At 36.9% G+C, this 26,162-nt stretch overlaps 1 protein-coding gene across 2 annotated transcripts; it reads right to left on the minus strand.

Annotated features, from left to right (window-relative positions):
- Nucleotides 1-19,067: 19,067 nt before the first annotated feature.
- On the minus strand, nt 19,068-25,329 carry LOC105167483 (BEL1-like homeodomain protein 2). 2 transcript variants are annotated; one of them, XM_011087238.3, is made up of 5 exons: nt 25,050-25,329; nt 23,535-24,813; nt 22,279-22,664; nt 20,940-21,000; nt 19,068-19,875 (listed from the first exon to the last, which is right to left on the minus strand). In XM_011087238.3, the coding sequence occupies exons 2-5, from the start codon at nt 24,741-24,743 to the stop codon at nt 19,315-19,317; spliced, it is 2,217 nt and encodes a 738-aa protein (XP_011085540.1). In that variant the 5' UTR covers nt 24,744-24,813; nt 25,050-25,329; the 3' UTR covers nt 19,068-19,314. The 2 variants fall into 2 exon arrangements, with proteins under 2 accessions (XP_011085540.1, XP_088740122.1); XM_088883996.1 differs by lacking the exon at nt 25,050-25,329 and having other exon boundaries at nt 23,535-25,033.
- Between the last annotated feature and the right edge of the window lie 833 nt (nt 25,330-26,162).

A 26,162-nucleotide genomic window follows, 5' to 3' on the forward strand; every position in this document is an offset into this window, starting at 1 on the left:
AACTATACGCCAATCAATTGAATTTTTTTCTTACATCATTCAAATGAAAATTAAATGATTTTATTGCTCATCGATGCTAATCAAATTTCAAGTACTAAATTTGAATATCTATACATGGAATATCGCTTTAATAATATGAATATTTATAAAAAGTATATTAGCATTCTAATGTTTAAGTCAATAATAATTAAACATTAAATTAAAAGAGAAAAATAATAAAAATACATGAAAGATGATTGTTGGGAGTAATTGTGTCCTGCTACCACTATGAGAGAGACAGAGTAGTCTAATTAAATAGAAGACATGTTCGGCGCTTGCTGTCAGAGTACCGGGCTTTACCATCTGATTTGGGCCCGAATGGTGCTTAATCATTATGGATATCTACTTCACTTGGGCCATCGCATGGGCTTTGTCATACTTATTCTTTATCTATGAGAAGGGCCCATTGATTTTGGCCCAATAATTTAATTGAAGAACACGGCATCGTACATCACTCTTATTTCTTCTTCTTCTTTTTTTACCCCTTGAATTAGATATAAGTTTATGATTTACTTAAAATAGGGGTGGCAAATGGGCGGATTAGGTTGGGTTTAAATGAATCGGGTCCAAAACGAGTTGGGTTCAAATGGATTTGGTCGGTTAATATAAACAATTTTATTAATTTGAACCTAATAATTTCAAAATTTCACACAATGAAAAGAAAAAATGATAATATTGAACTATTGAAAAAGATAATTATTACTTGTAACGTAATCTGACTAAATTTGTATCACATGTCATTTTTATCTAATAACCATGTACGTTAAGATTCATTTGTTAAATCATAAAGTAAAAAAATCTAGTAAATATCTAACAAAATACTATATTTTATAAAAATAATTCCTAACATTTTGAATGAATATCAAGCAGTACAACCAAGTTTTTTATATTTGTTGAGAGATAATTTTATGTGCATGTAAGAGAAAGAGGGTAGTGTGTGTGAGAAAGATATGTAAGAGTGTGAATATGAAGAAAAAGAAATTGTAAGTGTTTTTCTTTTGTGTGTGTGTGTGTGGAGAAAGAGAGTTGTGCATATGTGAGAGAAATGTGAGAGTGGGTGTATGAAGTAAGAGGAGCTGTGAGCGTATTTTATGTGTGAGAGAAAGATGTGAAAGAGTGTATGTATATGCAGAAAGAGTAAATTGTGGGTACTTTTAGTTTATTGTTATTTTAATTTATGCGTTGAACCAAATAAGATCCATATTAAGCCCATTATCAACCCATATTCAACCTAATACAAAATATAATTTTATTTAACTTCATCCCGTATCAATCCATTTTAAAATATAACCAATTGAACCCTACCCAAAACTAGTTGTGTTGGGTTGAACCTATGGTCTTAAACTATTTTGCCACCCTTAACTTAAAATGATCTCTTTTCCCCCCTCTAAATAACTACCTAAATTAAAATTATACTGACACTTTGTAATATTAGGTCCTAACACGCAAATACCACGTACTCTTTGCAAAACTATAACTACATCTTTGAGATTGTAATTGTAATTACACTGTCTGTTTTATGACAAATGTTTATACAAATCGAGGTACACTATAGTACGAAGACTCCCTCAAAGGGTGTTCCTAAAATTTTACAAAAAATAGAGAATGCTTTTGTATTTGAACCTAATCTCAAGAAGTGCTGACGTAATTTAGCACAATTGTTGACTATTTTTGCTCACTACAAGAAAATGGCTCAATATCTACGATAAAGAATCAACATCGAACTAATTAGTAAGTGAAATTTTCGTTGCTAATCTATATTATTCAATGTATATTTTAAAAAATTAGTTGCTAAATTCGTTGGCAAGTAAATTTTCAATTTTCATTGATAAATTCATGAATAAGTAAAATTTTCATATTAGACAATGCAGATTAGGAATGAAAGTTTTATTTATTACTTCGCTTGACACTGATTGTTTTTCGTAGCTATTGAGCCATAGTGTCTTGATAATAATATAAAAATAAAATTCATTTTCTTTAATATAGTATACCCTATTTCACAAAATTAAATTGAACATGTAGAGTCACACATAGAACCATTATTAGCCACAACTTTCATATCAGAAATGGGACCATAGATACCAATTCTCTTGTATGAGAGCTGTTCCGCGTGGGTGGTTTTTTTTTTCTTTTTCTTAGGGTTTTGGTGGCGCCCATCCTCCTTCTAGGCGGCCAGACGACGTTATCATCGATTTTGCTGCTAGCCAACAAAGGATTCTTGCATGCTCTCTCTCAATCCATTTTTCTTTATTGCTTTTCCCTTGTTTTGTCAGCTTTTCTTGTTGCTTTTCACTTGGCTTCAATCCCCTTTTCGTTTTCAGCTTTCTCCATTGTTTCTTTCCTTATATAGAATTGTAGCTGTTTACTCTTATCAAAGTCTGTCTTAGCTGCTTTTTGGTATTTTTTGTGTGGTTTGTGCAGGTTCTTTATGTCCTTTATTTGCTGCGATTGGGGGGCTTTTCTATCTACTCTTGATATCATCGGATGGAGGCGGAAACAACACAATTGGCGCTCTTTGGTTCTAACGGAAGAGGAGGAGATGGGTGTGGTTTTGCCGGCGAGGGTTTGGCATTCTAATCTCGAAAAGGTTGGTTTTTATACTGTTGGTTGCATCTTATCGCACAAACCGTATCATGTGGAGACTTTGAAAACCATTCCCCAGTCTTCTCGGAATCCAGCCAAGGGCATGGAGATCACATTCCTCTAAAACGATCAATTTTTGCTAAATTTTTTCCATTTCGTTGATCGAGATCGAGTGCTTGCCAGTGGTCTGTGGGCTTTTGAGAAGAGACTTATTGTGTTAGCCACAGTGTCGGCAGATGAAAAGCCAGCTGATGTGGACCTTACTTAGTGAGATTTCCATGTTTGAATTCATGGCTTGCCGCTTGGAAAGATGAACATTGAAGTTGCTAGCTTCATTGTTGACTATGATTTATCAAAACACCCGTTGTCATGGGGTTCTTTCATGCATCTTCGTGTCGCCATTGATGTTACAAAGCCCCTACCTCGAGCATTGAAGATTCGAATTGTTTTGGATGACAACCATATTTTGACCTTTACTTACAAATCCCCAATTTCTGTTACTTAGGTGGGAAACTCGAGTATATTTTGAAGTGGTGTGAGTCAAGATTTCAAGCGGACTTCGTGAACCCCGGCGAGAACTCACCGTATGGTCCTTAGCTTAAAGCAGTGGGTCGGTGGGAATCTAGGACTCGTTTTCCTAGAATAGGGATCCCCAAGTGCAGTTGTTACTCTCTTCGACTCCAATTCTCTTCTCGAAGCGGGGTTTTCGCCTCTTTGTTTGAAACTAAGAGAGGCGGTCATCTTTGGAGACTTCCCTCATCCAGCTGTTAAAACAAGTGAGAACCCAGAATCATCTCGTGTTCATCCTCCCCCGGATCCTATACTTCCAGCCGCACCTCCGCCTACTACCCAGGTTACATCCTGTATTTCTCCTTCTCAAATTTCACCCCTATCTACTCCCATTTTTTCTGCTCCACTCCAAATTTCTATTCCTCCATCTATTACCTTTGACTCCTCATTATCTGTTGCCTCAACTACACAAATACCCCTTTGTTTCTATGAGCCTGTCTCCATTTAACTCAGCGCCTCCTCCTCCTATATCTGCATTACCTTCCTATAATCAACCCCAAGCTCGCACGATCCCTCGGAAATGTAGATACACAAAGAGAACTCGCCCCTACTGAGGCAACTTCTAACCCCTACCCCTAGCTTTCTAACTAAACAAAAATTAGTAGACGAGGACATCCATAACGCAACATTTCCTAATCCTAAAAAACTAAACAGATCTGATGGTCCACTTACTGAGATTTTCAATTTTAGGGTGGAGACTGCTCTGCAGCCCAACCGGGCGCCATGAGTCTCCTAGTGTGGAACTGTTAAAGGCTGGGGAATCCTTGGACAGTTAAAGAGCTCCATGATCTCCTTAGAGCAAATAACCCCCAGATTGGTTGTTCTATTTAGCTTAGTGTGGTTCGCGTGATTTGGGCTTTTGGGGTGACGTATTCACATGGTGCAATAATCTGTTGGAATTTTGATTTCAAATGGAAACCCATAAATTGAAACCTTGGATTGCAGCAACACCTAATTGGAATTTTTTTTTTTCAAAATTCTTTTAGTTTCATCAGGAGTTTGAATGTAATTATTGGCAAAATGAAACAGCAACCAATTTTCAAATGTTGCTTCAATGCTTTTGGTCGATTTTTTTGCTGTGGAATTCAAATGCGATTTTGTTTCTTAATTGTTGTTTTAATAGCTGGGTTTTGGCATGCCTATATAAAGGTTTGACATTTCTCATTTTTCTCACAACAACAGCAAATCAATTCTCACACTTTTGAGATTTTTTTCTCTCTCGGCTTCTCAAATTTTAAAGAATTTGAGCTCTAAAGTTTGATAACGAGCTTCTGAGTGTTCAATCGTGGTGTTCTTCGGTATAGTGCTAAAATCAAAAGAACTGCAACTATCTTATCCTGCGAGAAATTACGTTGTACCCGGTGCACTACTAATACGAAACGTATATTTTCTTCAAGGCAAGCAATAATTCTGCGATTCGGTTAAAATCAACAATTACAATTGGATTGAAAATAACAATTCTCATTGTAAGTTTTCGATTTATTTTTTTTCTTGTCGTAAATAGCATTTCTAAATATTTTATGTAATTTGTCCCAACATGACTTTAATTGCTTTTAATTTTTAAATCCAGTTGTTATATTTCAAAATGTTGTGAAGATATTGTTACTAAAGCTTGGTCAATTCCAAGAACGTCTCGAGCTGAGCTCTGATTAGGAGAGAAGCTTGCCACGATTAGTGCTCGGCTCTCTTGTTCGAAGCGTCTTTATGGTCGAGAGGCACATGATAGAATCAATGCGCTTGAACGGTTGCTCATAACAAGGAAATAGATAGTGATGACAAAGGATAATAGAGACAGTATGTTGAGGGATAAGGCCGAACTCACCAAACGTATTATCCAGAAAAAAATCTTTTGGAAACAACGTAGTAAGGATCTGTGGCTTAAGGAAGAGGACCGAAGCTGTGGCTTTTTCTATGCCAAAGCAAGCTAAAGGCACTAGACCAATTTCATTGGTAAGTTGCGTAACCTGGATGGTTCCTAAACTGAGTCAGTTGAAGGGGTTCAGAGATGTATTCTGGAGTATTTTTGTGGAGTGTTCACATCCAGTAGGCCTCTTCCTGATGATATCCAAAGTGGAACTGAGTACTTCCCAACCATTGTGAGCGATGAGATGGTAGAGGACTTGCTACGGCCCTACATGAAGATCGAGGTAACTAAGGCTCTCTTTGGTATGTTTTTTTTAAAATCCCATGGACCTGACGGGGTGCCTTCTTTTACCAAAAGTTTTGGCATGTTGTCAAATCCGATGTCATTACTTGTGTTCTTAACTTCCTTAACCATCATATTCTTCCTATGTAAACAGTCGAAGTCCCTTGCCCAGTATCGCACTATAAGTCTGTGTAATGTGGTGTACAAGATAGCCTCTAAATCCATTACTAATCGTTTACGACTCTGGCTTGATAGGATAATCTCTCTTGCTCAATTAGCTTTTGTGCCAGGGCTCCTTATCACTGATAATATTTTGCTAGCATTTGAGACTAACAATTTCTTGAACACTCACTCTAAGGGATGGAAGCACTTCATGAACCTTAAACTTGATATCAACAAGGCTTATGATAGGGTGGCATGGCCGTTCCTCCGAAAGGTGCTGGGTAAGCTTGGTTTCCCTAGTGCTTTTGTTGATCTCATTATGCTTTATGTTTCTTCTATTTCTTACTCGTTTGTTTTGAGTGGGTCCCAATTTGGGTTTATCACCTCTACGAGGGGACTCCGTCACGAAGACCATCTTTCCCTTTATTTGTTTCTAGTTTGTACAGAGTCACTTAGTTTGCTTTTTTGGGTGATCGCTGATAGGGGAACAATCCCGGGGGTGGCAGTTTGTAGTGGTGCTCCTTTCATTTCCCACTTATTCTTTGTAGATGACACCATGGTTTTTTGCCCGGCAAATCTTCCCATGGTGCAAACTATTTGGCATGTTTTTAATACTTACATGATTGCCTCCAGCCACGAGATTAACCTGCATAAATCCTCTGCCACTTTTAGCCGTAATACTCCCTTGATATTCAACAAGGGCTTGGTGAAAGTGTTGGGTATACGTCTTGAAAATAAATACGAGGTGTACCTTGGTTTACCCCTAGTGATTTTTGCATCCAAAGAGCCCTCTTTGTGGCATTAAAAGATCATATCTGGAAAAGGATTCAGGAATGGCATGAGAAGACATTATCTCAAGTGGGTAAGGCGGTCCTTATCCAAGCAGTAGTGCAAGCTATCCCGTCGTATGCTTTGTCTTGCTTTAGGTTAACAAAACTTTACTTCAGGAATTCCAAGCCTTAGCAGTTAGCTTCTTTTGGCATAACGGGGATAGACGGCGAATTCACTGGTAGGCATGAGATCAAATGTGTAGAAGTAAACTTGAGGTAAGCTTGGTTTTCGTAATCTTAAGGCTTTTAATTTGGCTTTGCTAACCAAGCAGCTATGGCAGCTTCTATCTCAACTAGAGAGTTTGGTTAGTCGAGTTTTAAAAGCAAAGTACTTTCCTCAGTCTCATTTCTTTGCGGCCCAGCTCGGGGCTCGTCTATCTTTTACTTGGAGGAGTATTATGGTTGCAATGGAACTCTTTCGATCATGATGTAGATAGCGCATTGGGACGGGACATTTGGTGAGTACTTGGACAGACCCATGGCTGCCGCGTACACCATCATTTCGAATCATCACGCCAAAACCCCCACATGTCCATACTTCGCAGATTCATGATCTTATATCTGAGGACTCGCATGAGTGGAACGAGGATCGGGACCTTAGTCTCCAAATTCCTCTTATCTTAGTTGGCTCGGCGGATTTGCCTTTCTGGCACTACTTGAAAAATGGCATCCTCTTAGTCCGTATGGCGTATCACCTTGTGTTGTCTATGTCAGTCCAGGCGAGCTCTAGTGGGATGCATTGGGCTAGACAGACATGGAGCAAGGTGTGGCAAGCTCATATGCAAAACAAGGCGAAGGTTTTTATTTGGCAAGCTGTTCGAAATATTCTCCCTATGGCGAGAAATTTGTAGAAACGTATACATTGTGACATGTTTTCTTTCCCTCTTTGCAGGTCAGTGGCTGAAACTCCTACCCACACTTTCTTCCGCTGCTCTTTTGCACGACAGGTAAAGGTACTATCCAACGTTCGATGGTTTTAAGATGTGAAGATTGATTTGAAGAAGTCAAGGATGACCCGGTCCAACTTAGAAATCCCAAGTTGAGTTGGAGACTCTAAGTCAAGTCAAGGATGACCCGGTTCAACTTAAAAATCCCAAGTTGAGTTGGAGACTCTAAGTCATGGCTATAAATACTACTCTTATTGGCATTGTTTTGTAGAGTAGAGTAGAGAGAAAAACATATAAGTTCTCTGTGTAATCAAGAGAGAAAAGAAAGAGTTGAGACGAGAGTGAGTGTTGTCTTTCACGTGTGGTGAAAACTTACATACAAGTGTGTGTGTATTGTACTCCTCAATTTTCCTCCTCTTTGAGTGTTTTCTCCTGGCTTGGTATCGCCCCCAGACGTAGGATTTATATTCGAACTGGGTTAACAAATTCATGTGTTTTTTATCGCCTTCATATTCCAGCTGTTGTCCATCTTGACCCGATCCATTTCCTAACAGATGGCACATCCTTGATTCTCCGACCATGTATACGGAGGAGTGGATTACTGGACTCTCACTTAAACTCTCTTCTACTAACTTCGCCCCTGTTGTTATGATTTGTTGGACCATTTGGTGGAGGAGAAATCTGAAACTTGCACATAAGGATTTTCTCCTCCCCCTACAGGTTGTAGAATTTGCTCGCAGCTACTTGGTGGCCTTCATGTCACATGGACCTAAGGCTTCGATCGCACCTTTGGAGAGCCAGTCTACACATATTCACCCTTCCCCTGTGTCACGGGTGGACTCCTTTATCTCGCAAAGCAATGTATTTTTCGTTCATGCGGCATCTCAGGTTGCACCCAATCTTCGATCAACCATTGCACATATCAGACTTTACCAATTTTCCATCACGTGTCTCAAACACTGAAGCTCACTAGGACAACATCTAAACGTCTCCCTATGCTGCACCGCGTGCCCGTACGCTTGCTTATCCAAAATACCCATGTTCGCTAAAGCTCTCGATGTGCACGTCTTTGCGCATTCTCGCGGCTGACCCCAACTAGCTAGTCTACCTCCATGCATCTCACCCAAAATCTTGAAACCCGCCAATGCATCCCTCGATTGCAAGGAGCATCCTCTCTCCGTCTCGACATTACTGTGCTCTGCATGTGCCCGCAATGCCCATCTTCAAGCCCAATGTTCACTCGATGCATCCTCGGCCACGCCTTCGTCATGGTCGTCTTCTATGGCTCGCCCGAGTAGGACCACATCATAAGTCCGAGGCCCATTCGATATGCCAACATCTCACATTGATCCCACACGGCATGCCCGATATGCCTCTTGCATTGCAGCGTGGCTTCACAAATTGTCCACTGGGCTTCCCACGATCGCTCATCTTAAGCAACGGATCCCCATGGACGGCTAGAACCCAATAACACTTGCCATGAGTTAGATCAGGAGGTCTTAGAGTGCTTACCTCAATTACCTATTCACACGAGAGGTGTTGCCCCTGATATCCCACAGCCCGTAGAGCAACCTTGTGCGTTACACGAAACCTCTCGATTGCTTTTGTGCTCAACGTAGGCCATCCTGGCCCTACGCCGCCCGTTTGGTTCCCATATCTTTCAAAGACTCTAAACACTCCTTTGAGATACCTAAAGCCGGCTCTTGAAGGCCTCCGATATGCCCCTAAGAGATACTCATTTAATGTCGGTGTGGCTACCGTCATGGACGGGGAGGGTTGGCTGGAGCTCACCACTACATGCCCCCCTTATAATACGCTTAAAAATATTTTTCTTGTTGCAAGAGTAGATATTGAAATGGCCAAGGAGCGCACTTTTTTCCCATCTCCCTCAACCAACATCCAAATCATGTGTTGCTTGAATCATTGTGTAGCCTACGACTTCTACATCATAATTCGAGAGTTTCAGTCCCATTCGATCATCCAGTTGAGAAATTGCCCACATAATACTCTAAAACCACAATCCCGCCACTACATTTACAAACTCCAAACATAGTCGTCGTTTCCTACTCAAATGGAACCGTCTAACTCTTAAACATCTTGGAGGTGTTCCAAACACACCAAGGATCTCCCCATTGAAATAGTTTTGCAAATCTCAAAAGATAAAGAACTCTGCTTCACACATTTGTCTCCTTCTCGCGCATAGGGTGGCGTCTGATCGTCGCCCTTATATTTTTGTGCCTGAACGTCCTCGAAATGATTTCATACTTAGCGGATAACATCTCCACACATCAAAAAAGCTCCCATACGAACAATTTTGCTATTCCCAATTGGTAAAAATCTTTGCTCAATGGCCGTCTGCGCACCTGCGTGCTAGCTAGTATCCCCTAGTCGCCCGCACATCCTTGGGCAAGTCACTGCCTGTCGTCTTGCCCAAGAAGCAGCCAGTGACACCCTGGCAGCATAAAGATTAATTTTGATGGAGGAATCCTTGATGGTGGGCGCGCTTTAGGTCTTGGAATTCTTACCTGTGATGCTCTTGGCCGATGCCTAGCTTGGTTATCTCTTTGCTTGGACAGATGCAGTACTGCTGAGATGGCTAAGGCGTTGCAGCGAGAGAAGCGATTCGTTTCGGCACCGGTGGTCTAGGGTAATTCTTTAAGGAGACAAAGGCACAATGTTGAATAAGTTATCCTATATTCAACCAGATCTCTCTGTTATTAGTCCTCTTGTTGCAGACATTCGGTTTCTTTCTTTATTCATAGCATTTGTTCCTTTTTCCTTTGTTAGAAGGTTGGACAACTTAACTACTGAGTTTCTAGCTGGGTGTGCTTTGAGCCAAGAGGGGGATGCATCCTGCCTTCCCCCGGGATTGATTTCTGTAATCTGTGATGATTTGGTTGAGTAATAAGAGTGAAAGTTTTGATGAGAATTGTTAATCTGAACCAGTAATTGCAGCAGAGTAGCACAGAGCTTGTTCAATTCATTGGCGCCATTTCTTTAATTTTCTCTTTGTTCTATCTATTAGATGGAGAAATTGTTATTTTGTCAAACACGCTTCTTCCATCTCTTTTCTTTTTTTTTTCTCCACGTTTAGTTAGTTAATTGTTAGTTAATTAGTTTTTCCTTCTTCTGCTGTATAAGTACTCTGTCTTGCTGAACTTGGAATATAGTTTTTGAACAATATCCTTCTACAGAATACAGTACACGCATATTTCCATTTTGATTCAGAATGATTTCTTCTTTCTTGAATTTTGCTGAGTCTGTAACATGGCATCAGAGTTTGAAAAACAAGAAGTTTCTACAAATCAATCATCCTATTACCCTCATTCACAAATCCTTGAAACAGAGAGTTCTTGAAGAACGATGGCCAACAAAAATGCCATGGAAGAAAACTATGCAACAGATCTCAACAGCACGAGGATCCAAGGAAATGATCATTCTGGAATAGCTTTAGTATCTGCACCTTTAAACGGAAGTAATTATCTGACCTGGGCAAGATCTGTCAAGATTGCACTTGGGGCGAGACAAAAATTGGGACATATTGATGGAACGTACTTGAAGTCTGTTGATGACAAGAACGCACTTGAACAATGGCAAAAGAACGACTACATGGTGGTCTCATGGATCTTGGACTCCATATCCAAAGAAATCGCAGAAGCTTTCTTATATGCAAATTCGACCAGGGACCTGTGGATTGACCTCGAAACCAAATTTGGTGCGAGCAATGGGCCATTACTTTACCAAATCCAGAGAGAGATAGCATCCATATCTCAAAACATGTCAGTTTCTGTATATTTTATAAAATTAAAGAAATTATGGGACGAATTGGAAAGCTTAGACCCGCTGCCAGTATGCTCTTGTGGAGCAAGCAAAAAGATGTCAGAACGATCAAACTCTAGCCAGTTAATACAGTTTTTAATGGGACTCAGTGACTGCTATGATCATGTGAGAAATCAAGTGCTGATAATGGACCCTTTGCCTAGTGTTGGAAAAGCCTATTCCATGGTGCATACAGTTGAAAAACAAAGGGAAATACAGTCTGGAATTATAGCAAAAGAAGGGGTTATGGCTGCACAAATTACAAAACCAAGAAGACAAACAACCTTCAAGGGAGGCTTCAAGAAAGGAACTATTGTGGACAAAAGCAAATTGTACTGTGAACATTGCAAAAAGAAGGGACATTCAAATGAGACATGTTTTGAGTTGGTGGGATTCCCAGATTGGTATAGAAGCCTTATTGACCAAAGGAAAGGAAACAATAGGCCTACTAACTTCAAGGCCTTGAATGTGAGATCTGAAGAAGGAGAAAACAATATTGGAACTGATGGAAGCATTTCAGATCTCATAAGAAAAGAGGTCCTGAAATGTTTCCATGATCAAAGTGGTGGACAACAATATTCCAATTTCACAGATTACCAAAGCTTTGCAGGTATAGCATCATCCCTAAACAAAATTATGTCTACCTGCAGCAACTATTGGATAATAGATAGTGGGGCTTCTGCCCATATGTGTGCTAATGTATCTGCTTTCCAAAACTTGAATCCACTCACAAATGAAACCTCTGTTAAATTGCCCAATGGAACTGGTCAACATGTTAACCTAGTAGGAGATGTTCATATAAATAAACACATCACGTTGAGACATGTCCTATATGTTCCCTCTTTCAATTGCAACTTGTTATCTGTTAGTAAGCTATGTAAAGATGGCCCCTATAATGTGCATTTTACATATCACAGTTGTGTTGTGCATGACCCTTAGAATAAAAGAGTGATTGCTATAGGAAAACAAGAGGGAAGACTCTATATGTTAGAGAAAGAATCACAGGCACACATGACAGAAACCTTAGATATGAAAAGGTTCCCTACTGCAGAATATCACTACATTGATTCTTGTAACATGAACAAATTTGATTCAAATTGTAATAAGACTTTGTGGCACAATAGGCTAGGCCATAGTAGCTTTGATGTCTTGAAGCATCTGAAATTTTGTAAAGATGATATGTCTAAACAGATTGAATGTGAGATATACCCACTTGCAAAACAGCACAGACTTCCTTTTACACTTAGTGATACTAAATCTAAATCTATTTTTGAATTGATCCATGTAGATGTATGGGGACCCTATAGGAAGTATTCTATCAATAACTATGAATACATGCTCACCATAGTCAATGAATTTAGTAGGACCACATGGACTTACATGATGATGCATAAGTCTCAAACTCAATCCAAGCTTGAACATTTTTACAACATGATATTAACTCAGTTTGAGATTAAAATTAAAAAGATAAGAATTGATAATGGTACAGAATTTATTAATAAAGAATGTCAAGAATTCTTCCAAAATAAAGGGATACTTCACCAAAGAACTTGCATTCATACACCTCAACAAAATGGAGTTGTTTAGAGGAAACATCAACATCTCCTCCAAATTGCTAGGTCTCTAATGTTTCAAGCTAATATGCCTTCAAAATTTTGGACAGAGGCCCTCTTGACTGCCACATATCTTGTTAACAGACTCCTTTCTCAAGGCTTAAAATGGAAAACACCATATGAACTTCTTTATAAGAGACAACCCACTTATGATCATATTAAAGTTTTTGGATGTCTTTGTTTTGCTACTAATGTATCTCCTCATAAGGCTAAGCTTGAACCTAGAGCTTTAATATATGTGTTTTTAGGATACAGTCATGGTATAAAAGGATACAAAGTTATGGAACTTAGTACAGAAAACATATACATTGCTAGAGATGTTACCTTCCTTGAAAATGTCTTTCCTTTCTCCAACACTGTTGATAATGACATAGTATGCCCTTTTCCTACTGTTTCTGAAACTGAGAACAATGAAGACATGGACAAAAGTTCAGAAGATCCTAGGGAACCAGAAGAAATAGACACCTTTATACCTAGGAGATCACTAAGGCATACTCACAGACCTCATTGGATGAAAGATTATGAATGTCATAACACAAATGATGCTACTAACTCTGCAGATTTGTCTGTTAGTCCAATGCAGAATTGTTTGGTGGATAGCAAATCTGAATTGCAGGAACCTAAGGATTACATGGAAGCACAAAGGAAAGTTGAATGGAGAAATGCCATGAAGGAGGAAATTACAGCACTAGAAAGGAATAAAACCTGGAAAATCATTGATTTACCTCCACAAAAGAGCACTGTTGGCTGCAGATGGTTATTCAAAACCAAGCTCAATCCTGATGGCTCGGTGGAGAGATATAACGCGAGGCTAGTGGCTGAAGGATATAGCCAAATTGAAGGAGAAGACTACAATGACTACTTTGCTCCTGTAGCAAAAACAGTCACTGTGAGGCTTTTCTTGGCTATTGCGATAGGTAAAAACTGGCCCTTTGCAGCATCTTGACGGCAACAATGCGTTTCTACATGGTACACTTGATGAGGTTATATACATGGATCCACCTCAAGACTCAAATATCCCACCTAAAAAGGTATGCAAATTGTTGAAGTCATTGTACGAACTAAAATAGGCTTCCAGAAAATGGAGTGAGGAGTTCATAGATAAGGTTAAACAATATGGTTTTGAGCAGTGCAGTCATGATCATTGTCTATTTGTGAAAGGTAAAGGTATCAACATGATTGCGTTACTTGTTTATGTTGATGATATTTTAATCACTGCCACTAATGAAGAACTTATTGGAAATGTTAAGACATATTTGAATGAACTCTTTAGCATTAAAGATCTAGGCAATGCTAAATATTTCTTAGGACTTGAGCTAACTCGTTCTGCAGAAGAATTACTGGTTACTCAAAATAAATATGCTCTAGACATTGTTAAAGATGCAGGTTTAATCAATGGGAAACACACCACTACACCATTACCACCTGGACTGAAATTCATCTCAGAAGCTGGAAGTGTACTCATGAATCCCTCCAGATTTAAAAGGCTTGTGGGAAGACTCTTGTATCTTGGCTTTACTAGGCCAGATATAAGCTATGCTGTGCAACAACTAAGCCAACACCTGCAGCACCCTTGTGAGAAACATTGGGAGGCTGCAGTCCACTTAGTGAGATACCTCAAGGGCAGCATCTCTACAGGTTTGTTCTTTCCATCAAACTCAGATTTTTCACTAAAAGCCTTCTGTGGTGCAGATTGGGCAAGATGCAAATTGATAAGAAGATCAATAACTGGTTTCTGCGTCTTTATGGGAGGTTCTCCAATATCCTGGAAAACCAAGAAACAAACCACGGTAGCAAGGTCTTCAGCGGAAGCGGAGTATGGCTACAACAACTTGTGAAATCACTTGGCTAACATATTTGTTGGAATGCCTTGATATTAAGACTACTGTCCCAATACCTTTCTTCTGTGACAACAAAGCCGCGTTACATATCACGGCTAATCCTGTCTTCCATGAAAGAACGAAGCACTTAGAAATAGATTGTCATGTGGTTCGAAACAAATTCAAGGAAGGTTTAATCGATCCTACCTACATCAATTCAAAGGAGCAAGTAGCCGACATATTCACAAAGACGTTGCCCAACGCTCTGTTTCTTCAATTAAGGTCCATGTTGAACTTGGTGTCACTCAACCCAAGTCCAACTTGCGAGGGGAGTGATGAGAATTGTTAATCTGAACCAGTAATTGCAGCAAAGGAGCACAGAGCTTGTTCATTACATTGGCACCATTTCTTTAATTTTCTGTTTGTTCTGTTTATTAAATGGAGAAATTGTTATTTTGTCAAACACGTTTCTTCCATCTCCTTTCTTTTTTTTCTCCACGTTTAGTTAGTTAATTGTTAGTTAATTAATTTTTCCTTCTTCTGCTATATAAGTACTTTGTCTTGCTGAACTTGGATTATAGTTTTTGAGCAATACTCTTCTACAGAATGCAGTACACGCATATTTTTATTTTGATTCAAAATAATTTCTTCTTTCTTGAAGTTTGCTGAGTCTGTAACAAGTTTTCTCTCAAAAAAAAAAAAAAAAGAAAGAAAGAAATGGGACCATATGTTCTTATCATTGACAGTATAGAAATGTAGCACCTGAAATTTAATTTGATTATATTCTATACATTACTAATAAATGAATTATATCTATTATTGACATATGGTAAAAAATTTAATAAATGAATTATATCTATTATTGATATATGGTTAAAAAATTTAATAAATTAAATCGTACGTACAATAATATTTTTCATATAATGGTCAATTATAATTGAAATTCAAGCCGAATTAAAATTTTCCCAAAGACCAAAAAAAAAGGAGAAAACAAAAAGGAAAAGAAAAGACAGTCTGAATTAATTTTGTGAATCCCTAGGCTAGTGCATGCCGGGGGGGTCCATGAACAATTTGTGTCGCACCGCACATTAAATGCAAATCCAACACTTTTCACATTCCTGAAACATTAGGGTTTGTGTCTTTTGCTGTTTTGTCCTCACTCCACATCCAAGGAACATGTCCTTTAGTTTTCTTGTCCAAAATTTGAAATTTTGCTTGTCATATCAGTTGGGGAATTCTTTTTATTTAAACTAAGTTTTATTTGGATCCAACCAAATTATATGACAAATTTGATATAATTATTATTATGCATTATTAACATGAAGGTATACTTGATGTGTAAGTACGTAGTTCAAATTTGACTTGACCAAAATCTTAGACAAATATTTCTACTTTACGTAACGACTCAGTCCAAACATTATGAAAAATATTAAAGTTTAAATTTATAATTTAATGTGATTTTTACACTATTATTTGTTTTTTTTTTCAACAACAATTTGACATTAATGATATAACATTATTATTTTATAATTGGTTTTTTTTTTTTTTATGAACTTCATCTAAAGTAATTTAATGATGTGGGGTAAAAAATAAATTAAGATGAGGATAGATGCTAGCTACCTTAACATTATTGAGTTGATTATATTTTGTCATCTAAATTATAATTATTTTTATATTTTGGTATTTAATTTTGTTTTTTGTCAATTTACTATTTTAACTTTACGAAATTTTACAATTTGTCATTTATAAGTATTTCTCAGCCAAGGTTTTTTTTATCAAAAAAACATCACATGAAGTGCACATGCGATATTTAAGGGTTATGTGATGTGGTATTTTTTATATATGCACAACATGTAATGTTGTTCCGGCAGAAAAATCAAGAAAAAATGATCATATATGCCAAATTATAAATTTTGCACAGTTGAGATGGTAAGTTGATACAAAAAAATAATTTCAATGGAAAAATATAAAAATAAATATAATTCGAATGACAAAATCTAATTTACCCTAGATCATTTGATTTTTTTGTTCTTTAATTTTTTATTGTAGAATTTTAGGCCGATATCTTTTTAATTTTTGTAATTTTAGTCCTTTTCTCCCCTAAGTTTACTCTACTCTGGTGGAGGTGAATTTCGAATAAAAAATAACTGAAATTGCAAAAATAAAAAACATACAAGACCAAAATACTTTTCTAAAAAGTTATAGGATAAAAATACTAGTAAAAATAAGTTACAATTTTAAAAGGTCAAAAGGGTAGACTTCGGTGGATATACAAGAGCGGCGGAATCACGAAAATTTAAATGATGTAGGAACAAAATGCTACTTTATAATCAAATAAGTTAAATTATAAGACCAACAATGGATTTAAGCCATTTAAATTTAAGTTTAAGAGTGGTATATTTATGGTAATATTTTTGTAATTTTCTCCATATCTCTTATTTAATTCTCTTCTTGTGGCTGGCATTTCTACACGAAATTAAAGGATGTATCGATAATTTTGACTTGGACAAAATGCTTTTTTAATTCTATAAAATAAGAACAAAATTTATTTTAGCACTACAACTATAGGATGTATCGCTTTTAGTCCCACAAAATTCATAATCATGTGTTTTTAGTTCCAAAAAGTCATGTGCATTGTGATTTTTTGACTGAAAAGGCGTTGTTTGGGACTAAAAAGACTCAATATCACATTTTTTTAGACTAAAAAGACATGATTTTAAATTAAAACGTCACCTGCCATAATTGTGGTACAAAAAAAATTCTGCTCTTATCTGAAAAAATATTTTGCCCATCTGAACTTTGACCTGATCGTATTACTCTCTTCAATCCATTTTTAATTCGACAAAATACATTTCATATCTATGGACCTATATTATTATACATTTAGAACATAATTGTAAACATTATCATATCATATTATTATATATTTCTTATTAATTTAAAAAATATATATTTTACATCTCATAACTTAGGTCATATTCAGAATTTTGGTTCGAATATTACTGAACCACCACATTGCATCCTCTTTATAAACTCAAAAAATTTAGTAATTTTCGTCTCAAATGAACTCTCAGTTAATTTTGCAATGGAATCAACATGTGTTTCTCACATGCTCTGTTGAAGTTGAGAGTTTGAGTGTTAGAGAGGGAAGAAAACTCAATCTGCGCTGGAGATATAAGACAAAATGCAAGACTATCTCAAATCATCTCCAAAAAAGATATCAACTTGCATCAGATTACCAAATTATAAGTATTGTCATTTATCATGTGATTAATTAAATATGACCAACCACAATTCAAACTAACATTATACATATTTTAGGTTATCATTTACTTAATATGACATAATTTGAAAAAATAGCATTTTTTCGTCTCATATTTCAGGGACAATATATATATTTTCCTCCAATAAATTACAAAAAATTCACTGTTAGCCTTTTCATCAGAGTTGGTATGTAGTTAGTATTTTAATGTCCGTGAAAATATTAATTTATGAGATTATTGATAAATCTCTGATCATAACTAATAAGACGAAAAGCATTTAATACATAGGACAAAAAATTGGATTTCCGCAACATACTTCCTTAGGACATACATATATGCTGCTAGCTAGGGTCTGCCACACTAAATTTTGGGCAGAATCTGATACAGTATCATCACAAAGATGATAACTTTCTGAGATAGGAGTGTAGTTGTTGGCCTCAATATTTCGGAGTAACAAATGTGGTAAGAGGTGATTGTCGCTTTGCATATAATTCTTCTAAATTTTAAGCAACTCTCGATGTAAGAAATTAGTTGTAGCAAACATAACAGCTACTGTCCATTGTGAAATTGACTTCACACACACACACACACACACATATATATATATATACATATATACTTCCTTCTTTCCTTCACCAAAAAAGTAACTAGAATTTTCAAATATAATTGTTTAATGTGATATTTTCATTTAGGCTTGCTTACTATTTCGAATAAAATTAAATTATGATCACATATTACTCAATTGGTAACAACAAAACTATATATTTTCTCTTGCATGTGTTCAACTTCCTCTATTGATATAATTAACTTTGTATTGATAGATAATCTGTAAGTACGTACTAAATAACCTACTTATGATATTTAAATCATGTTCTAACCCATCACAGACTCATAAATGATATGAATAGATCGGAGATGGTTTCCATCTACTTTTTTATAACATAATAAAAAAAATATAAATTCAGAACGTATATTATATATATATATATATACTAGATATGGGTTCCACTATAATTATTTTTGCAACCACTTGAAAAAATATGACTTTTTATTATGTTTAATTAATATTGTTAAAGTTAAAAAATCATGACGGATACTAATTAACTACGGTTATGCAACTACTTTAGTCATTGTTTCTTTAAGCAAGATCAAAACATTTGCTATAGTATAGTTAAAAACTGTGGCAAATCTTTTGGTCATAAATAAAACCACCTGACCGTGATGATAAATGTATTGATATATTCTAATTTTTAAAACGTAGTGATTTATAGCGTAAAGAATAATTTTTCTTTTTTTTAGCTGAGAACCGTAATCGAAGAATTAATCAAATACACATATTAAAGAAAATTTATAAAGGTCTAAAAGTTAAACTATACAATTACAATAGTACCTCGTACACCTTTCCTAACATTTCTTTCTACGTTTTAGTTCTCGATATAATGTGTTTTGTCTAGGACAAATTAAGAAAAACCAAACCTAGTTAATTCGAAGAAAAAATATTATACTAATTAAAAAAAAAAGGTGACGAGATTAATTAATAATTAATTTTCTTATTTAAGTACCGTAAGTACGTATATATAAATTAAAATCTCAAGGGCAAGCCGCCGAAGTGATCTCTAACGGTGAAGGAACCCTTCTCCGTCGGATTTCCGGCGTGACGTAGCCCTAGAGTGAGGGACACGTCACCCGCACCCGTCCCGAACCTCATAACCCTAGATTCAATACCAGCATTCAAGGCAGCGCGAGAAGCTGGCTGCGCCGTAGTGGAAGAGGCGGCGGCGAGTGGGGTGGCCCCCGCAGGTAGGGAATCATTGTTCTTGGCAACGTGCTGCAACTTGGCTTGGTTTTCAGAGAAGCAGTGGGCATTAATTGCGACGAATGACGGGTCACTTTCGTGGGCATTGATTTCGGATCTTCCTCCTGGCGGAGGAGTAAATGCTGCGGCGCCGGTGGTGGTGGTGGTGGTGGTGGTGGTGGAGGGATGAGGCGGCGTTGGGGTTTGTGCATTGTGGGCTGGACCAGTACTGGTACTGCTTTGGTCCCGCTCTCGCTGTTCAGTGTCTTCTTTGGCTTCTTGCTGGTACATCTCTTCCACCATGGGTTTCCATAGCCGGACCCGGGCATTAATGAACCAGTTTGAAACCTGGAAAAAAGGGTACCCGACCCGTTAAACCATTAAGATTGTGTGTACTTTAATCGGGTGGTTATTATTATAATATGGATAAAATGGATCAGATGAGCACGTACAAGGAATTGAATGATGTTACTACCCATTTGGCCATATTCAGCAGAAAATTAATTAATTTAGGATATATAAGACAAATGTCTCTCTCTTAATTATAAGGTACTTTTTGGACAATGATTTTTTGTTTTGTCTTTCCTCGTAATATGTTTTCATGTACTAATTCTAAATGTAAGCATTCTTGCAATGTTTTCTTGGCAGAGTCTAAAATAAGATTTATATCCGAAACATATATACAATTTCATTATTCGAATTATTTAAGAAACAACTATATCTAACACCTTAAATTTGACATTTTCAGTCCAGTTTGATCAACAAACTAGCATTAATATAATATAATTTGTTTACATTGAGATAATTAACTTAACTTTCATTATTCGATATTTTTATAGTTAACTTATATAAGAACAACAACAACAAAAGAAAAAAAAAAGAATTTAAAAAGAAAACCCTAAATTTTCTTCAAATAAAAGAAAAAGAAACTACATTACAAATTACCCTATTCCGTACCACGAAGATGCAGTACAATTCAAAATAAAAAAATTCAATCCACCACAAAAACCCTCTTTTGTTTTTTCTCCTAGGGGCTTAAACTTCTGTTATATTGCATTTAATTAGTATTACAGTTAACATATATATTACAATTTTTACACTTAAATTGCAGTACATATGAAATGCAATATCAATTTTCAAGAAAAAATCTAATTCTAATTTTCTTCATATGCAAAACACTACAAGAAACAACCCTAATAGTAAAGACATATATATTTATTGCAAAATAGTGGGATTCATTATTAATCTACATAACTAGCAACGAATTTAGTAAGAATTTTATTTACTAATTAGCTCGATATTGGTTTTAATATTAAAATTTTTCATAACTATTGAATATTTCTTTATAGTGAAAGAGAGAAATATAATTAAGAAAAACGCGATTAGAGTAAAACAAAAACAAAGACGAATACCTGGTTTCTTGATAGACCAGTCTGTCGGGCCAAGAGAAGCTTATCTGCATCACTCGGATACCTGAGAGGAAAAGGAGCACCAGAAAAGAAAAGGACATTCGATCATACTCCCTCACCTAAATCAGACAAACTGAAGCACAAGACTGTGAATTCTTGTCCGTAGATTTATGGGATTTATATGTATTCTTTCGGTTTGTAAGTTTCGTGCATGGGCGTGAGAATCTAAGAGGGATCATCATATATACATAGAGATCAAATTAAAGGTGGCAGCAGCAATAGTTGCAGAAGTAAAGGAAACAGCTGCACGCCCTGCACCTGCAGCGTGCTCTGTCCTTTCTTTTAACATATTTCATCGTACTTTCACTCATTACCAGATGCGACTTCAGACAATATTTACTAAAGTTACTGTGTCTATGTTCATTCATACTCACTTTTTACATGTTCTGTGATTTATTTTAAATGTTGACAGTGTTGTAATTCTTTAATTAATTGGGGCAGTTCGGAATTAAAGTATCATCTTTTTACCTATATAAGGTTAAGTTATGAAAACTATTCATATACTTAAATTATTAGACTAACAACCTCTATCAATCATGTTTATTTCTTACACTGATCAAGTGGGCCTACATACATATATATATATATATGAAGTGTAATTACATGTATGATTTCATTAACATTTAGACATATTAGCTAGATAATATATTAATATGATTAAAAATAAAAAAATAAATTACAAAATACTCACGTAAAGTGAAGTAAATATTCATATATCTAGTGGGACTTAAATCCATGATCTCAAATTTATTTATATGACCTCATATATAAATATATAAAGATATTATGAATGAATATTGTAAATGTTACCCCTATATATCTGTTTGCAGCACAGGCATTTATTATTTGAGTTATTCTTGACAAGGCAAATTCAGAAAAGGGTTTTTGTTTTTCTATTTTTTCTATTAAGAGTATTTTTTAAGTGAATTTATTATTACAATATAAAGTATTTTAATAATGAACTCTCAATGTATTATTATTTAAATTATTTCTTAATATAACAATTAAAGTTAAAATAGCAGTAACAACTGTGCACGTACTCTGGTGGAGTTTAAATTTATGAGACTTCATTTTGACCAATTAAGTTAACTTTTTGAAAATAATGTATAGAGGAAGGAAGAAAAAGAGAAAAGAGAATTGTCTTATCATAGAATTCTGCAGTAATGATTAATTCCTTGGTGTCTTGATCCAATAAAACGATTTTCATTCAGTTTTTCACTGCAAATTAACGACTACTGGAAGAGACGAGAAAAGAATTTAATTGAGGTAAAAGAAAGCGTACGGGTTCAGGAAATGTTCGAAAAGCCATGCCCTCAAAATGTTGACAGAACGTTCAGGCAGCCCCCGCTGAGGTCTCCACGCTTCTTGTTCCATCATTCCCATTTGATTGAAGGCTCTTTGCTGTCTCAGGCTTTGCTCCAGGATTCTCAGCCTCGGCGTTTCACCTTTCGTCAGCCCCGAGGCTGCCGCTGCGTCTTTCTCCCCTAACACCTCGCAGCTGTGCTTTAACTGGCTGGCGATGGCGTCCTTCAGGCAACGGAAATGCCGGGACATGGCCTTCTGCGCCAGACAGGTGTACGGCACCGCCGCCCCCAGGCCCATCACCATGTCGAATGAGTTCACCACCATTTGCATTTGGTCGCAGTAATGGTTGTACCTTCGATCCACCTGCAACATTTATTCATGATAAGACATTGATCTTGGCCCAAGATTTCATCAAATACGACAAGAATGTCTGTCAGTCTCTCTGTTGATTTTTTTACAAAATACACAGTATGTATGTCTGTCTTTCTGTTTTTTTACATCAAGCACAATTAATTATATACATGTTGATTTATCAAAACATTAAAAGAAATACTTTAAAAATAAAACTTAACACATTAATTGCAGCACTCACTGAGGAAATGTCCAGAGTCGGCGAAAAATTAAATAATTGATTTTAAATCAGAGTCTGTTAAAATGAAATGATTGTTGATGTGATCTGGGGGGAAGATATAGGTACTGTATATAATATATGTTTGTCGGTTTCCAGAATACTGCCAAACACGATCGACTTAAATTTTCAAGTCAACCCTGTCGGATCAAGTTTTCCAGATTATGACTTGAAAAATCAAGCATGTCTTGAAGCAGTTGCAACATTCTTAAAGCTTAAAAAGGACATACATTTTCTACCTGTAATGATGGTTTATTACTATTAATTTGTCGTCAGATGGAAACAAACATTTGTTGGGTTAAACGTGTAATTCAAGTGGTTGGTCGCTCGTGTTCTATCTATGATGAAAACCAAGTTTGCCCTAATTATACCCCACTACCCCTGTTACGTTTAAAATATTATTTACTAGGTATTATAAGTATATAATTTTTAATTATTTCAATTTTTAAATTCAATCATGTTTCATTGGTCGGCCGGCAATAAAATAATCCTGGAAACTTGGCCGGAATCTTTCCCGTTGGATTTGATAAAGAATGGATTGATTAAGCTGGAGGATAGTATAATCTAGAGAGAGAAATTGAGGAGAGAGAGAGATTAATACATGCCTCATCAAGCATAGACAGCAGTTTGACCTTTCTTCGCTGATGCTCGAGCCTCTCAGAAGATGATAAGGGGGGAAGATCTTTAGAAGAAGACGTGTTTCCGCCACCGGAACCGCCACTGGTGGCGCCACCGCCACCACTTGGGTTTGAATTAGGGTTTCTGTTACTGTTACCGAATTTGCTTCTCTTAAACTGACCCCTACCCACGCTGCAGAATTCTTCTAACAACTCTTGCGCTGCCTTTGCGTATTTAGAATTCCTCAGCATATTTACCCCATCAAACGAAGACCCAAGCCCTACGTGGTTCTGACTCAGTCCGCCTTGCAAATGCAACGCGCCCCCTCCGCCTCCGCCAGGGCCAAAAAACATCAGCCCTCCTTCTCCTATCCTCAGTTCCTCAGGCTTTGCCACGGCTTCCAAGCGCTGTAATGAAGAAGACAGCGACAAAGAAAGCCCTTGGCCTTCCACAACTCCCGGAATTTCATTAGGGTTGTTCACATCTCCGGTGTTGGAGACCCATGTGAATTGGCCGGATGCGGTCTGAAAAGCCTGGAGAGTGGAAGAAGAAGAAGAAGAGGGGTGTGGAAGCAGCATGTGGAGAGTGGAGGAAGGAGGAGGAGGAGAGGGAGAGGGAGATCTTTGCTGTTGTGGGTTCATGAGAAAAAGCTGCATGGAATCGCCATTAATTCTTGAAATCTGGTTATGATGATGATGGTGAGGAGGAGCAGTACTGTTACTGACTACAATCTGATTCTTTGAGCCTCCCAAACCACCACCCACCACCAAACCTTGACCATGTGAAAACCAATCCGCGGAGGAGAGTAGCTGCGCTGCCCTCGGATTCCGGTAACTCTGCGATATCTGGTTCTCTAGCAATTCAGTAGCTGAGGCGGCGCCACCGGTGGGTAAATTGAACATCTCCGACAACATACTAGCGGTTTCATAAACCGGGAGGCCTCCGGTTTCTTCTTCTTCAACGCCTACTAACGGCGGCGGAGGATTAAAGCCTTGAAAAACCCTCAGTTTATCTCTTGGGATCTGCTGCGTTAGGTGTTGTTGTTGTTGCTGTTCTTGTAATCCATTTGAGAAACTGAAAATACCCTGGTGAAAATCCTGGGACATAGAATTTGAGTTGTCCAAGAATTGAAGGGAATTGTGATCTTTGGAGCTGTGCGAGGTAAGAGAATGAAACGGCGGCGTTGCTATTCCCATATCTTCCTCTTCATCATCATCATCATCGATCTCTTGTTAACTCAATCCCCTCACCTTCTTCTTTGCTCAGCTGCTCGGTTAATTGAGCCCCCATGGATCCATCAAGAACCCGTAAGGAAACCCGTTACAGAAATTCAGGTTATTAGTTCATCATAGAAATGTGAAGTGAGGAGTAAAAGTGAAAGCATCAGACGACGTCTCTTTTTTATACAGTGAATATATAAAATTTTAATGCGGTTCAGACAGACACACACACACAAAAAAAAAAAAAAAAATTGTGCTTTACATGAATTCATGGTTACATACCTCTTATAGTCGCAGCAGGTAACTGTAAAAGAGTGCATTCTGATACCCCTTAGACATCGTTTTCCTCTTCAGTGGGATCGCAGAAAAAAAAAAGAAAGAAAACCTTGACTCGTGAATTCCTCCTCTCTTGTTCTTTCTCTCTATCTCTGTCTGTCTTCTGCTGTTTCTGAGGCTGTCGTTTCTCCCTCCTTCTCTCTCTACCCTTTCTCTCTCTACTCTCTCTCCCTGTCTCTGTGCAATCGCCTTCTTGAAAGAGAGAACAAGAAAAAACTATTAGTTTTTTTTTATGGGGGTGGGGGGTGTGGGGGGGGGGGGGTGTTACTACTTTTTTAGTTTCTTCTCCAACTTGACAAAGAAAGTTTTGAAGTAGTTTTTCTTGATGCAGCTGAAGACAAAGATGACATACCTGAATCAATAATCAGGAATGTGAAATGACGAGACTGCCCCTTGGAGCAATAGGGGGGTTGTAGCGTATTTAAGAACCCTAGCTAGTACGAGGAAGAAAATATCAAAGGGGGGTTAGCTGCGGGAAAGGACAACATATATTTAGAGGGGATTAGACGTTTCTCTTACCAAGGATTTGTTCCAGTCCAGCAGCATTATACCTAATTGCATTCACTGATGGATGTACTTAAACATGTCTCATCACATATATATATCTAATATTCTTGATTTTTTCTTTGCATGCTTAATTATTCACAATCTACTGATTACTATATACATAGAAGTATATAAAATAGGTTAATTATATTATGAGATCGCAATGTGCAATTTAAATTTAAGTATGATTAGGTATATATATATTTTATTTCGAGAGGTTTTGTTAAAAATAACGTCATTTAATTTGTTGCAAAAAACCATACTAATTTCTAATATGAAAAAGAAAGTTACTAATGAAAATGTCATATGGGTATACGTACATATACGGGTATATATAGTATAAATTGTTCAATTTATATATTATCTATTCAGACCCTCTATTTCAAATTAGTATTTTTTTTTTCATTTTTATATCCACATAATATATATTAAATGTGGAAAAAACATATATTAATTTTTTACATATACTATACAGAAAATTGTAGTCGAGATCGGATTTGGCCAACCTTAATC

This window comes from Sesamum indicum, linkage group LG8 (assembly GCF_026168435.1).
Source record: "Sesamum indicum cultivar Baizhima isolate 11 linkage group LG8, ASM2616843v1, whole genome shotgun sequence".
Classification (NCBI taxonomy): domain Eukaryota; kingdom Viridiplantae; phylum Streptophyta; class Magnoliopsida; order Lamiales; family Pedaliaceae; genus Sesamum; species Sesamum indicum.